The sequence below is a fragment of the Aythya fuligula genome, chromosome 13, assembly GCF_009819795.1.
Source record: "Aythya fuligula isolate bAytFul2 chromosome 13, bAytFul2.pri, whole genome shotgun sequence".
Classification (NCBI taxonomy): Eukaryota; Metazoa; Chordata; class Aves; order Anseriformes; family Anatidae; genus Aythya; species Aythya fuligula.
In genome coordinates, this window is record NC_045571.1 from 16,728,740 (window position 1) to 16,743,974 (window position 15,235).

The 15,235-nt window shown below is 35.3% G+C and overlaps 1 protein-coding gene across 3 annotated transcripts in view; it reads right to left on the minus strand.

Annotated features, from left to right (window-relative positions):
- Positions 1-15,235, minus strand: part of PCDH11X (protocadherin 11 X-linked) — a 473,826-nt gene that overhangs the window by 415,366 nt on the left and 43,225 nt on the right. For all 3 annotated transcript variants that reach the window (XM_032196196.1, XM_032196195.1, XM_032196197.1), the window contains exon 2: positions 9,717-10,300. In XM_032196196.1, coding sequence (XP_032052087.1) covers positions 9,717-10,256 — 540 coding nt within the window. In that variant the 5' untranslated portion in view covers positions 10,257-10,300. The remainder of the gene's footprint in view (positions 1-9,716; positions 10,301-15,235) is intronic.

Here is a 15,235-nt window from a genome sequence, read left to right on the forward strand (position 1 = left end):
CAGAAAGTAATCCTCACAAACTGATTCCAAAACTAGAATTACAATGGATTCTAAGAACTTCTACAACCCTTGAAGCAATACAGAGCATGATTAGCTATTTCTCTTCTAAAACTTGCAATAACTACACTTGATTAAAAAAAGCAATGGTATTCAAACAAAATTGTTCATACTTGGATGGTGCTTGCTTTAGTAATAAGGTTCTAATTTAGTACAAACATTTTAAGAAAGAAAACTTAAAAAAAAGAAAAGTCCCACTGGATACATCTGTCACTCTTATCTATTTTTGCACTTTTCAACAATGCAAGGCATCAAAGAGCATCCTAATGCAAATGTTAGCAAAGTATACAGTAGCATCCTTTTCCTTCGTGGCAAACTTGGAGTTTATTTATATATAAAATTTTCAAAATTGTTCTGATGTGAAAAACTTTTAAACCCATTCTGTTTTATGGGTTAAACAATCAACAGAAGTTGATTTTATAACTGATAAAAGCACTTACACTTCAGAAAGTACTGATAAATTTACTTCCTTTATTTCCTTTCATACTGTGAAAGTAACAATTTTTCAAAGCTGAATTTCAGCTGTTAGATTTTCATGAGGAAGGCTAATGACAGTAGGTAACAATTATTATTTTTTTTAACTTACATACGTGTTTAAATATAACGAGCAGGAAGAACATGAAATATGTTGAGACAGCGTGCACATTTCTGCTGTCATAACTCAAACTAATTTTCCAAGTAGTGATATACTTGTAAGCAAGAAATCTACATGCAATTGAAAGAAAGCATACTTTGTACTGATACCCGATTAAAACTGTCATTTTCCTGCTTACATCCAGTAGAAAAGAGAAAACACAGAAAGTCAAGTCAAACAAAAAGAATAGTTGCTTACCCTTGGTGATTGAAGAGTGGCCAGCATTTTACAGCAAGCATGTCACAAACACAAATTAAGGACTCGGGGCAGCTTATACTAAAATCAAATGGAAGTGTTGATCACTAAGACTCAATCATGGCTTCTTACTTAACTTTCAGAAAGATCTTCATGATTTTTATTGTCTGTCTGCGTATTTTATAAAACATTTAGCCACTGTCTTTCGCAATTAACTGTTGGAAAAACTTCTCTTCAATGACCCTTCAGCATTTTTAGAAATATTTTGAGCTTTCCATATTCACATGCTTTAGAGACCCTCCCAAGCCTTCAACTCATTAACTCAAACTTATTTTGAGCTATTAACAATTTATTTCCTCAAAGTAGCTTGGAAGTTACAGCTATCTAAAACAAACAAGCACGTTAAAAGCACCATATACTGTTGCTTAAAACTTTCAAAGACCTTCAAAAAGTTCACTTAAAAGGCTAACTTTAAAACTTGTAACAAAAATGACATTTGGAAAACACTATTTCTTCCATGTATTTTACAAGTTTTCAAACAAGTTTAGAAAAAAATCAGTTGAACATGAAATATGAATTTACTGATTTTTTTTTTATATATATATTTTCCTCAGAGGTGTGCTACTTTGCCATTGTTAAACATGGCAAAATTCACTATATGAAGGAGAACAATTCAATATAACTGCTTAACAGTAAGCCACACTTTAAAAAATTTTCCTTGACACTCCTGTTTGCTGTTCCAGTATCATACACATATGTTAACTTAACTATAGTTCTACTGAGATACCTGATTTTTCTTTGTTTTTGTTACTGCTTTACTGTGGATTACTTGAGAGCATTATACATTATTAATTGACTATTTCTGTCTCTTCAGATGAAACTGAAGTATTTACACATTTTTTGGAAGAGTTTAACAGGGATGCGGTACTTATTTCTAAGTGTTTTTATACACTTGGTTTCAAGAGGACTATGTAGGCAAATCCCTAGTCTATTATGCTCAAAACGCATCACCATATCTTTGTTAACTAACATACTGATCTGTCTGGACATCAGTAAAAGATAATATTCATGTAAGATAGATGAACTGAAGATCTCCATTTGACAGATTTGTGCCTTCCAGCTTGAGTCTATCATCCTGCCCACACAGAGACGTGCTAAGTTATATATTATTGTTTCATGACAGCTAGTGTGAAAATCAGAGCCTTGAATGCAAAAAGATACACCAACTTGTCCCTCACCCTAGCTCACTGAACTTACTGTGCCTGGAAGCAAGACTTTCTCCTCCAGTCTTCAGCCAACCCCTCAAAGGGATGTCAGGATAATGAAGCCTGACAGTTTTACAGTACTGATGCCATAAACCACCCTAAAGGAGCCTTGTATCAACCAACAAGAAGCAATTACCTTGACTCTTGACTCACTGGAATCAAACTACCACCAGTTGGTAGTACAGTTTTATCTACTTAGAGAAACTAATTCACAGCTATAAGAATGCAAATCAGATTATTTTCCCCTTTAAAAATAAAATCCAGTAACTATTTCAAAACAACGCTCAGGGATGATCATCACTTAACTGTCCAGATCTCTCTAGACAAATTACTACTGAGCAATATTTTTTACTCTACTACAAAACCGTCTCATAAGGATTATACATTTTCATATTCATATAATAATAAAAATGTGTAAATGGAGGGAGGGCTCTGTAGGAATGTGGATGTTGAAAAACAAAATAATGAAAATATTGTTTTGATGGAAAGATTAAAGATTGAATTTAAAAGGCTTTGAGGAAAGGGAGCTAAATAAAGGGAAGACTTTTTTTTTTTTTAATAAAATTTCTTTACATACCTGAGGTTAAGTAACTGGAAAATGGTGAGAAGCAAATACATTCACTATATTTTCAAGGCTAATGACAGACTTAAGGGATAAGAATACTACTCTCAGATTCTTATAAATCAAATTCCTCCCACAGCCCATCTTCCAACTTTTCCTATGATTACCAATAAAAAATAAGATCAAAATGAAAGTCATTTGTCCCTTTCATAAATTTGCAGGGGAGCTTTTCAAGATACTAGGATGTCACATAGCACTCATAAGCGTCCTTCAAGTTTCTGCATCTCATTTTATAGCTTACGTCAGCTCACGTCTTCTTATCCACCCACTCAAAAATTTTCACCTAAACTGAAAGCTGGATAAACTCTCTATTCTATTCTACTCAAAATACATCTTGTTATTTCAAAATAGGTTTTATATCTTAAGGAAACTGCTAACAGGAAAAGTCTGCACATCTTGTATTACAGTGTAACTTACAGTGGTAACTACCCATGTGAAAAAAATGAAGCTGTGTTATAATATTAAACAAATATATTGATCCTTGGGCAGTGACAGAGAAAGAGTAAAATGTTTCAGTTCCAACGTATTCCCTATCAGCACTGTAGACTTAAAAAAAAAAAAAAAAAAAAAAGTAGTCATCATCATTCACAGTCTGTCCTAGCAAACTTTTCTCTTCTAAAAGAGAGCTAAAAGTTACCATAAAAAGACAACACATCCAACTCTCTGTATTTATTAAATTACAGGCACTAGAGGGTGACCTTAGAGCTTGTCGGGAGTGCACATTCAGGACAAAAAATTTCCTAAATCTATCTTAGAGCTAAATCTGTCTTTCAATCACACATATTGTTTCATCTTGTATATAAGTACTTTCAAAATTAAGATGGAATTTTTAACAATACCATTATTTCTCATTATTTTGCATTTTTAAGTTCAAATACTCAAGTACTATTGGTACATGGGATATACATATGTGTATAATTGATTTTTTTATTGTAAGTGAATCTTGAACTATTACTAACCATTTAGCTTTGACAGGAGAGAAAAAATTAAAAGTTATTGTAGTTGCTTTGTCAGGAAGTCAAGAAATTTCTTATCTAAATCAAACATTTTCTAAGTATAATGGCCATAAGTCCCTTAGACAATGGCTAGAAAGGGTTGTTAATAAAAAATAAATCAGAAAGTGCAAAATACTTCGGTACTAGTGGGTTCTACAAATTTACAAAGGATTTTTGATAACAGCAGAATAATGTAGTTGGAGCTTACCTTATCTTACTAGTCACTAACAGCAATTTTCACTAAGACCTGACAATAGTAATAAAGGTCAGTTTACATGGAGAAAAAGCTCCATCTTGACAGTTTTTGCACAGAAGGCAGATGTTGATAGCAACCACCCCAGGCTTTTTGTGACCTATTTAAAGGGACAATATACCCCTCCATTGTCCTCTCATGCTGCTGAAGCCTACACAGAAGAGTCATCTGCATTAATTTCAGTGTGATTAGCTGTGGTGTGCTCCCTCATTCAAACATGGTTTGAGAGCAAAAGTAAGGGTTGCTCCTTCAGCTTCCATTTAAAGAAATTAAAGCATAAAAAAGGACAGAAGCCAGAGGGTTTGAACAACTGATGCTTGGGTTGATGCAGAAGGTCTGGTGACTCTGTTCAGGTGTCCCAAAGCGGGGAGGTATCCACAGTTCTGTTTGTGTCGCTGTGCACTATGCTCACAGGGAACTCAGGATTTCCCACAGTTCCTGTGATTCCCACCCTTCTCTCCAAGGCACTCAGCCACTTTTTGGTTCTGAATTAACTACAAATCTAGTTCCACTCTGTAATTTTAATTTAACTAACTTCCCGGCTTTCATTTTACATAAAACTCATCTCCTTCCATTCTCCATTTTCACAGATGAGCAGTGACATCAGTTACTCGATCCCAAACTCCAATGAGGCTCAGAAATAACCTTGTTTCAAGAGCAGTCTAAAAATCTGATGAAGATCCGTGATCGCCATTTTCCATGGGTAACGGAATTGACAAACTGTAACAGAAATTGGGGAAAGCTTATACTAAAAGACATCACAAGAGATTATTTACAGTTGCAAGAGGTAACTCCTCATCAGAGGCAAGACTGACTTGTTGTGAGACTGAGTAAGAATCTATTTTGTCAGTTTGCAGAGGTATGAACTGACAGCTACAAAAAGATGATTATATAACTCTAGAAGGAATCCACCAGCTACATCTGACGATAGGTAAATACAAGAATAATACGCTAACAGGTAGGAGTAATGGAGCTATAGCAGTATCACCAATCTAATTTTCCCCAAGCAGATACAGATTAAAGCAAGCAACAACCTGATGGAACACAAGTTTAGATCTCAGAATTAAACGCCCTGTGCCTGTAAGTGCAGAGTTCTGCCTTCACTCTAGTCTGCAGCTAACTGGGTATTCCTGCAACCATGCACCACTTAGTTTATGTGGTATACCTGCTCAAAAAGAAACGTTCAGGAATCAATAATACAAATTTAAAATAGGCAAACAAAGGTGACTTTCCATTACAGTGCTCCAAGCTGAAATCCTGTTCAAAAACTGTTCTGAAACAGCTCCCCTTTTTAACAGCTACAAGAATAAAGAAATGCTTCACATGAAAATCGTTATGGCCAAAACAGAATCTTGCGACACTTGTAAATTCTAAGTGTAGTAATTGGGTTATACTAAATATTAGCTTACCTTGAACACAAAAACATTCTGAAGCAGCACCATCAATGACAGCGCATATCCCTAACACTGTGGTGGCATTACCAGACACAATGTGTAAACGTTTTAGTTAGGTATGTCAGCAATGTGATGACCTGGAAGACGGGAACCAAGGCCTGTAGACCTGTCTAGTTGCACATGGGAGGAGGCCAAGTGATACACAAATAAAGAACCAAACATGCAGAAGGGACTGAAAACAGGCCAGGCAGCCTGCCCAATCCACAACAAGCACTCTCAAAACCAAAGCAAGGTAACGAATGTCAGAGGAAACAGCCCCAGTTAGAGGGGCAGAGAGGGGAACACAAAAGACTACAGATGATCAAGAAAAGTTAGAGAAGACAAAAGACAAACCTACTTCACTTCCTACTCATCATGGAAGACCTCTGAGGACTGGATCACCTTGGCATTGGCAACAAAGGCCTCAGACAAAAAAAAAAAAAATGGAATAAACTATATTTACATACGTATCGTATTACATGCCATGTATTCATAAAAATATGTAGTGTTTGTAGATTCATCCTTAATCAGAAGTCACTACTGATTAACATTTCAAATTAAATTCTGCTCTTACATCCTCCTGTTTTAACATATTACTTCTCTTCATGCATGCCTTTATTTTTCCCTATTCTTCCCAGTTTACACTTGACTGAGAGAAAATCGTTGCTTTCTTATCTGGCCATTTCTTTCCCTGAACTATGTCACCATCTGTCTTAGCTGCCCCTTCTATCACCTTCTCCTACTATCACTGTTATGCCATCTTTTCTTCCTATCTAGACTTAGAGCAATTGCTCATTCTAAATGCTTTTTCTTTTATCTTTAAATCATTTCCAACTAAGTTTACTCTCCCTTGCCTTGTTCATAATAAATATTGTTTACCATTTTTCATGTGAACCCTTAAAGTTATCCTTTCTGTTGTCAGCTTTGGGCACCTCAGCAAAGGATTATGATCTTGTATAATGCTGCGCACAATTTCTTTGGCTTTGTTTTCTTCTATTTAAAAGGGTTTTTAGAAAGAGGCAGAAGATTCAAATAAAGTCAGTTACAAAGTAAAAAGACCTTATAAATCGCTAATGATCTGTTTTGCAAAAGAAACAGAATACAACAATTACATTAAGTCTTTTTTCCATACTAGAAGGGGGGCAGTAACATAAGCACTGAGTTACAGAGTGAGGAAATACTGTAACATGTGAATGTTTTCTTCCAAACAAAATAGAGTTGCTGAAAGTGTGCTAAAAATCTCTAACCTATTCAGATGTGTTTGTAGTTAGCAAAAACAGGTATGGCAAAAATCTCTTTATCTTCCTGAAGAATAGGCCTGGCTCCATACAGACTGTAAGCACATTTTAGATAAACTTTTTAAAAAGTGAAATATGACTGAAGAGCTTCCTCTTTACTGCACAGCCTGTTAATTTGATGTTAATTTCTCTAAAGCACAGATCAACACATTCTCTCTGTTGTTGTATGCATATTAGAGCATCAGCCTGTGTGCTCCTGTGAAGTGACTTGCATACCTGATCATCTCCCACTTCTCTGTGGCCGTCCAGGTTCACAGCCCTGCCCACCACCTCGCTATCGGGTGCTTCCCCAGCACCCCACAAAGCTGTCACATCAGCCCTGCTAGATTCACACTGTGCAGTTTTATGCACTGCAGTTTCCTCACTTTTCTGTATGCTGATTATAAAGTGAAAGAAAAGGTTAACATATATCACAGGCCAGAAGACATGAGTATCTTCACAGTGCACCCCCAAAACCAGCATGGAATAACAAATGTTCAAGCAGCATTTTGGGAGAAAAGGCAAGCAATAGCATTTTTGTGTGCTCGTCATTCTGCCTCCTGGCATTAGGGTTAACCATGAAAGGATTCACATGCACTACTCTTCCTTTCCTCTTTCATCTCCTTATTCTTCCACAGTGATGAATGGATCTTTGTATATATGCTGTGTTCCCTGCCTGCTCACCAGAATCCTCCCCTCCTACCACTTTGTTCTCCTACTTATGTGGCCAGTTTTGGCATTAACATCATAAAAACTACTAGGACCTGAATGGAATAATACAGTGATGTTATTATTCCAAATGGTGTCTGGCTGTGTCATAAACTGCTTCTTGGATTCAGAGATACTTTCCAAGCTATTGCTGTGCCTTAAAAAGACGGTGAATCCGTACCTCATGAATTACCTGACAAGCAGGCATGCAAGAGAAAAATGCAATTAATTCACTTACGAGATCTGTCTGTAGGGCTGTGAATTTACAATTTTTTTTTCATTGTAGCACATCTAGCACAAGAGTTCACAACTTTCAGTGTGTATGCTCATCCACATCACCTTTCCTTCCCTTATTATTTGTTAAGAACAGTTTTTCAGCAAAGAAACATAAATAAATGCATAACTGGTTTTATTTTTTTATGTGATTCTATGATTATTTAAATACCGAAGTAAATGGGGTTGGGGGGGAGGGGAAAGAGTTATTTGCACCACTCTCTTGGCAGACCACCTCATGTCACATTTGATCTTTAGACAAGGCCTTGCACCCTAAACTATTTTTGGTAAAGAGATGTACAGAGCTGTAGGTTGTATTTTAGATGAGCTCCCACTTGTGTGATATTCTTCTGCTGATCTCTTACATTCTGTTTCTGAACCAATTCAAAAATGAATAAACACACAACTCAAACACATAAAACAAGGCTGCTATTTTGGTAACCTAAAATGTTGCTCACTAAATCCTAGGGACTCATGATTTTGCTATTTATTGTGTTTCTTGTTTTCCTACAATAACGGCATTTTTTCCTTGGATAAACTATCTAACATTTGTCCACGTAGACAGTGTATTATTTTGCCACATTTTGTCTGTAGCCCTGGCTTTTTTTTTTTTTTTTTTTTTTTTTTTTAGTATTTTCTATTTCTACTGTTATTTATTTAATATGCTGTTATACACTCCCTAGATTTTCAGTTAAAATACCAAATATAGAAGATGACATCCTGTTGGACACTTTTGGTGATCTGTTTAAAATAATGCGTAGGTCTATCTACTCTCATTGTAACTGAGGTTAAAAACTTTTAAGCACTGAGGTCTTTGCTTAAAAAAGTAAATTCTTTAAAAGTCTTAAATTTCTAGACTACAAAGAGAATGGACAGACCAACAAATAATTTTAAAAAGCTCACCAGAAGTGAGCAGCATGCAGTGTTCTGAAAGAATCTGTCACTACTTGGCCTCTGAACTGCTAAGATTACTTGAGACTATAAGCAATTTAAAGGAGCTAAAATAAGGCAGCATTTTATTTTTATTAAAATGCTAGTAAGTACTTGTATTAATGAGTATTTGCTGTCAAGTCAATCAAGCAATATATTGGCCTGTATATTCTGTATTCCTGCAATGAGGGTACCTGGTTGCTAACTACCCATTAGTTTCCTACTCCAAATCAAGGGAAGTAAAGGCATTTTCAGCTTCCCACATAGTAACACAATCATTTTAGGTTACTTTTCTTCCTTGTACTCTCTACTTAAGTAAATTCAAACCTCACACCTTTTCAAACCTTTCCTAGCTGTTGTAACATGCTAACATGTTGTTCTTTTGTTCCTTAATTCCAGAGTTTTCCTGTCATTAGCTAGAAAGGGTAAAAGCTAGACTATGACATATCTGCTCTTCCTAGGCCACTGGCACTCTTATCCTTGCATTTAGGCATATCTTGGAGTTTCTCCTACTCAAACATGATGTTTGACCAAACATTACAAAACTACTTTGATAATTGGATTCCTGTCCATTCTAGCATAACTCGTTGGTATACAGATCAGCTATTCCAGAATAGAATAGTCTGTCTTGGTATTTGATGCCTTCTCTATGACAAACACATCACAAAATCTTCTGGTTAAGTTATACAGCTCAGATCTAACAGTCACACAAGATGGAGACACAACATGCTGTTCCATTCAGGTCTGTCACATTGGTGGCGATCAGAACATATTTTTGGTGGCTCAAGAAGACTGTTAGCCAAAGTTGAACAAATACTTGGCCTGTTGAAAGCTAATGAAGATGTGCATGTTTCACACTGTTACACAGATACACATACATAAACAGCTTTCTACAAAGTGAATGTAAGATGTACTATAATGCTCTCAGGTTAACATTTCAAGACAGTTATCTACAGTGCACCACTACTACAGTAAACAGCTTCATATTTCTAATGGTTTGTTGGCAACTGGCAGTCTCTGTTGGTCAGCAGTAACACAGACAGACAATAACACAGAAGAACGGAAGAAACCCACCTTAAGAAGTTCATAATGTTGAATACCATTCACACCAATGTCAGGATCAATGGCAGATGGAACAGAATAGCGAGAATTAATTGCTGTGTTTTCAGGTATAGAGATGTTAATAACTGTTGATGGAAAGAGTGGGGCATTGTCATTTATATCCTCTATTAGGAATCTGATCTTGACCAGTCTGAAAACTTCATCAGGCAAAACAGCAACCTCCACCTCATAGAAGCAACGATTCTCACTAAAGATGCCAGAGCACAGCTTCTCTCGGTCTATGCGGTTGGCAGTTGTGAATATCTCACCAGTGTTCTCCTCCACCCGTACTAACGGTACATCCCCAGTCTTATACACAAGCTTGAACTGTAACGGTGAGGAAAGGGGGACGTCTGGGTCCAGCGTTAAGTTAAGATCCTTGAGCAAGTTGCCAATGAGGACATTTTCAGGCAGTTCTTCCCGCACTGTATAATTCTTCTCCTGTGCGCCAGATTGAAATACAATACAGGCTAATAAGACTGCCAAGAGGTAGGTTCCAGACAGCAAGTCCATTTCCAGAATGACTAATGAATTTTTGTGTAGAATACCAAGAGTAGCTGGAAAAAGGAAAAGAGAGAAAATATTTTAAAAATTACAGAATATTGTGCTTTTCAAATGATGAAGATATGAAAGGACTACCCTTTCTACAACAAATAAACTGAACTGACTGAAAACCCAATTAGTGAAATGAGATTTGACTTAACAATCCTTCAGAAAACATATAAAATCTCTTGCACATATTTCTACTTCCATCTGCTTCCTAAATACTTGAGGTAGAAATCTTAGAATTGGATCAGAATTAATGAACAAATAAATAAAAACAAAGATAAATCATTATTTCTATCTCCACCATTAGATTTCTCTTTTCTCCTTAAGAAAACCTCTTCCTTTACCTTCCTAAACCTCTGCCACTTTATCCTCAATTTCTTGTCTCCAAGGAAAAATGTAGGAAAGGAGTTTGCAAGCAACCATCTGCTGAGAAGATCTTTTTATACCACTTGCTTAGAGATGGGAAACCAAGAATACTTGTCTTAATTTGCCCCCAAGTTTTGCACTGACAAAATTTCATTATATTTGTTCACCAGATTTCTTTGCTGTTATTTTTAGTAAAGGAGCTTAAACTAGCAAGAAAACCTAATGCAGATACTGAACTTCAGCCACCAGTTAGTTGAAGTCTTTCTAGCAAAGGGACAGTAATATAGCAGTCCTTTTCTCTTAGGAGACAAGATCCAATTTGAGCTTTGGAAATAAATGGAAATACTACCATTCAATTCATTGAAATTTGGATTCGGTGTCTAAAACTGCAACAGTGGACAAATTCTAACAAAGAAGGAGCACAGCAAACGCTGGAACTTTTCAACATAGCAATAAGGCTAAAAGATTTTTCCTAGCACCAAGGGTAACCCTGTATCAGTCTCAGTTCTCCAACAGCCCACCATACCTGTAAATAATCTCTGTCTTGGGTACTTGCAATAATACTTGGATAATTTCCAAGACAGTGGGATTTCTTTTGCTTTCTTTGATTGAAATAAATAAATAAAAGACAGACTTCACAGGAATAATTTCCCTTCTGGTATGTGACAGTACTTAATGTATCTACCGGAGACTGAAATGAACGAAATGTTATATAATTGTAAATCTGGTGAAATCTGCTCTTATATGAACTAAATACTCTGAGACACCAACATGTTTAAAATGAGATACAGGTTTGTTTAGGGCTGAAGAAAATAACATTTTGTACTTTTCAATCTAATTTCTGATTAACAATATATTCTCATCTCAAGATTGTTAACAAACTTAAATTTACAGAAAGACAGAAACAGAAGGGGATGACATAGGTACATACAGATAAATGCCTTCAGCTGACAACTTCTACAGAAAAACATACATGTATCTAGCTCCATGTACAGAACATGCTGCTTTGCCTTATCTTTAAACCATTCTGCCTTTGCAAAATTTAAAATAATCTCGAATAGTATTTTTGCAAGATAAGCATTCAAGAGTTCTTTCTAGAAATAATTTTTTAGTTAGTAAAATTTCAGCTCCTACCAGCTTAGCGTCTTTTTCAAATATAGCTGTATTAGCACACCTACATTCTTGCCATCATTCAGGTGAAAAAAAATTACTTTTCCCCTTCCGCTTCTGATTTTATTCTCTCTGTCATAGCATAGAGTGATTTACTCCCATGGACCAAGTTGCAGTTGTTTAAGAAATTACTGAATGCAGTAATTGTCTTTGCCCTTTACTTACTGCCTTTCAGCAGTATCATTTCCCGGTAACTTAAATTAAAACATTTCACTTTACAGTGAGACAGATTAGGAACACTAATATAGTTATTCCATTTCAACTCTGCAACCTGCTTTTCAGTGAGAGTAACTTCCTGTAACATTCCAACTAGATCTGCAAGGTGTATCTTTCCACAGCAACAGGATTTAACTGTAAAGCATTTTCTGGCTTTGTGATTTTACATAAGGAACAACATGATAGAAAAATCGAATCCTGCAAGTCTTCGTTTATGAAAAAACGCATTACTCACTGGAGTAATTCAATTAACCTGAATAAGATTACTGACAGCGGTGAGAATTGCATATGCAGTTTATGTGGCATAGATACTGCATTACCTGCACTATTTCAGTAATTCACTGACTTACATGTACTTGCAGTACTTCAGCAGGTCAGCATGATACGTCGAACAGGTATTCAGGAGTGAAGAAACAGTGTTCTACAAACAGGCATTTTATAAATCCATTACAATACTAAACTCCATTTAAATATGTAAATAGGGAAGTCATCAGCAGATACTGATTATCATTAACAGTAACAGTATGGTAGCAGCATGAGTTTAATGAAAGAACTGTGGTGATATTGTACAAATATATTAGGTTGACTAATAATATTTTTAATTGTGTGCATTTTATTTGTCAGCACATCTCTAACAATTACTTGCTAAAGGAGTTGCACACATGCATTCAAACTTCAGAAGTATCTCATTTCAGAAAAGTACATTTTTGTATTGACTGTAGTCAATATATATATTATATATTTTATATAAATAAATAAATAAATAAATAAATTACATTGTTTCCAGACAAAACAGCAACAAAAATGTATGGGTTATTGCGAACACTTGATACTTAAACCTCTTCAAAACTAAATTTCAGAATAGCAGCATGTCCTGCATGTACTAGAAAGCACAATTGTGTCAATTTTTCCTTCTCTATTAGAAGTTAAACTAAGAAAATAAAAAGGGATCCTGATGTCCGTGGAGTTATATTTTAAGCCTACAGTTCATTTCTGTGCATTTAAATGAAACAAATTTAGAAATAAACCAAATTCCCTGCCCTATCCCAAATTATTCTGTAATAATATTGATAGAGTTGTCTATAAATCATAATAATTGATTAAAATATTGCATATACATGTACATATATCTTCCAAATAAATTTATATAGTATATTTTTTGATTATTAACAAGGTTATTAATGTTACACTGCTCCTCTCCCTCTAGTTTTGAGGATACAGGGAATTTTAATTGCACTAGAAACAAAAGTTTGTTTTTAATCAAGAAAGTTTTAGAAAATAATTTCAGGGTGAGTACACAAGTCAAAATTTCTAAAGGGTTCATGAAAAAAGTTTTCCAAATCAATTCTGAAATTCCTGATAGTACCAGTAAATAATTTAAATTTAAAATTAACTAATAAGAATTCCATGAACTCCAGTTTTAGCCACAGTAAAGGTTCTACGGACTACAAAATAACAACAAAAAAACACTCAAAGAGGTAAATCAGGAAAACTGTGAGGTGGAATTTCCTAGTATTTCAGTACTAGTATATTGTTATCTTTTTTAAAACGAGTCAAAGCCTGAACCATTCTATAAAAACTATATTTATTTTGTATTAAAAAAATATAGTAAAACACGGAAATAACAGTCACCATTATTATAAACCATGTGAGATAAATATTAACAAAACTTTTTGTAATGTATGTTATCCCTGTAGATTTTCCTGAAAAACTAATAGCATAGACATGTAACGTGCAACGTTAGGAGTTTAGTAGAAAACTGTCTGATCTTAAGATAAAAAAAAAAAAAAAAAAAAAAAAAAAACAGCAATGACTTATCATTCTTGAACTTCTGGATAATAAACTGTCCTTAAATGGTCATTACCTGCCTTTGTAAGCAGTTCAAGGAGCAGCTTTGAACATCTGAGAACTATTCTATACCTGTGGCCCTCTGTGACCCTGTGGAGCAGGGGGGAGCAACATTACTCAAGTCTTCTGTTCAGACATACGATGAACACCTTACGCCATGAGAAAAGTGTTGTTCTGTAAGCAACCTATTTATGTAGTTATAGCTGTAAGTTGTCTGTCATTTGTGTCATAGCACTGATGGGAATACTATGGCAACAGCAATGCAAAGAAGAGAGGAGCAGGAGGTACTCTCCAACAACCAAGCATCATTCTCAAAGACATTTACGAAATCTGAGCATTTCTAGAATTCTAAAATCCTGGAAGAAAATGAAAGGCTAAGGAAACTGCAAATAAGGATGACACAGTCAACTAAAACGGAACATTAAGTGAAATTGTCAAAAGAGAGCATGTGAATAATAACAGATGGTAGAAAAAGAGATGAACTGAGAAAGACAAGCAAGATAAAAATACAAAAAGGAAAAAAGAAAGGAGCTGCGTATAAGGTCAGTCACAGTACAGTGTGTGGAAAAAACCTTTCTTGATGACCAAAACATAGAGGTGAAATAAAAAACAAAAAATACACAGAATAAATAGAGTTGCTCAAGTCTGAAACACCTGTCGTAAGCTCCAACATTCAACAACACTTAAAAAAAAAAGGAGCATAGGCTGGTTAAATGAATTGGGAATACTGCATTGAAGTTCACAACTGCTACAGTATCTAAACATTGAAAAATAACAATACAGAAGAAACCATGAAAATTACTCCCATTCTTATCTTCATATTCCCAAACTATTTTAATTACATAGACTAATTTAGCTATTATACCACTTCTTTTCAATATAATATCCCTTTCATTTGCTGCTAGCAACCCCTGACCCCTTAAATAGGCGTATTGAAATAACTATGTTAAAAGAGTATTCCTCAAAGCAAAAGATCCTCGTGACATGGTCTCTCTTTTTCCAGACAGTAGCACAATTATAATATTATCTAACTGAAGACTGAGCTATTTGTAACTATTCCAGTTCAGAAAGGCTCCCTCTGAAGTGCCCACTGACAATGAAACAGTTCTGTATTTCAGAGGTTCCGAATTGCTGAATCCTCTTTGATGTTGATACAGATTTCAATTTTATTCTGTAACTCTCAGCTGATAGACCGTTAGGACTGTTTTCTGGTACCACAGATTTTTGGTTTGTGTTTTTTGTTTGGTTGGTTGGTTGGTTTGGTTTTAGGTGTAAGTCACTAACATAGCTGAATACAGCAATGTCTACCCTCATCATACTTACATACAATATTTTACTTCGGA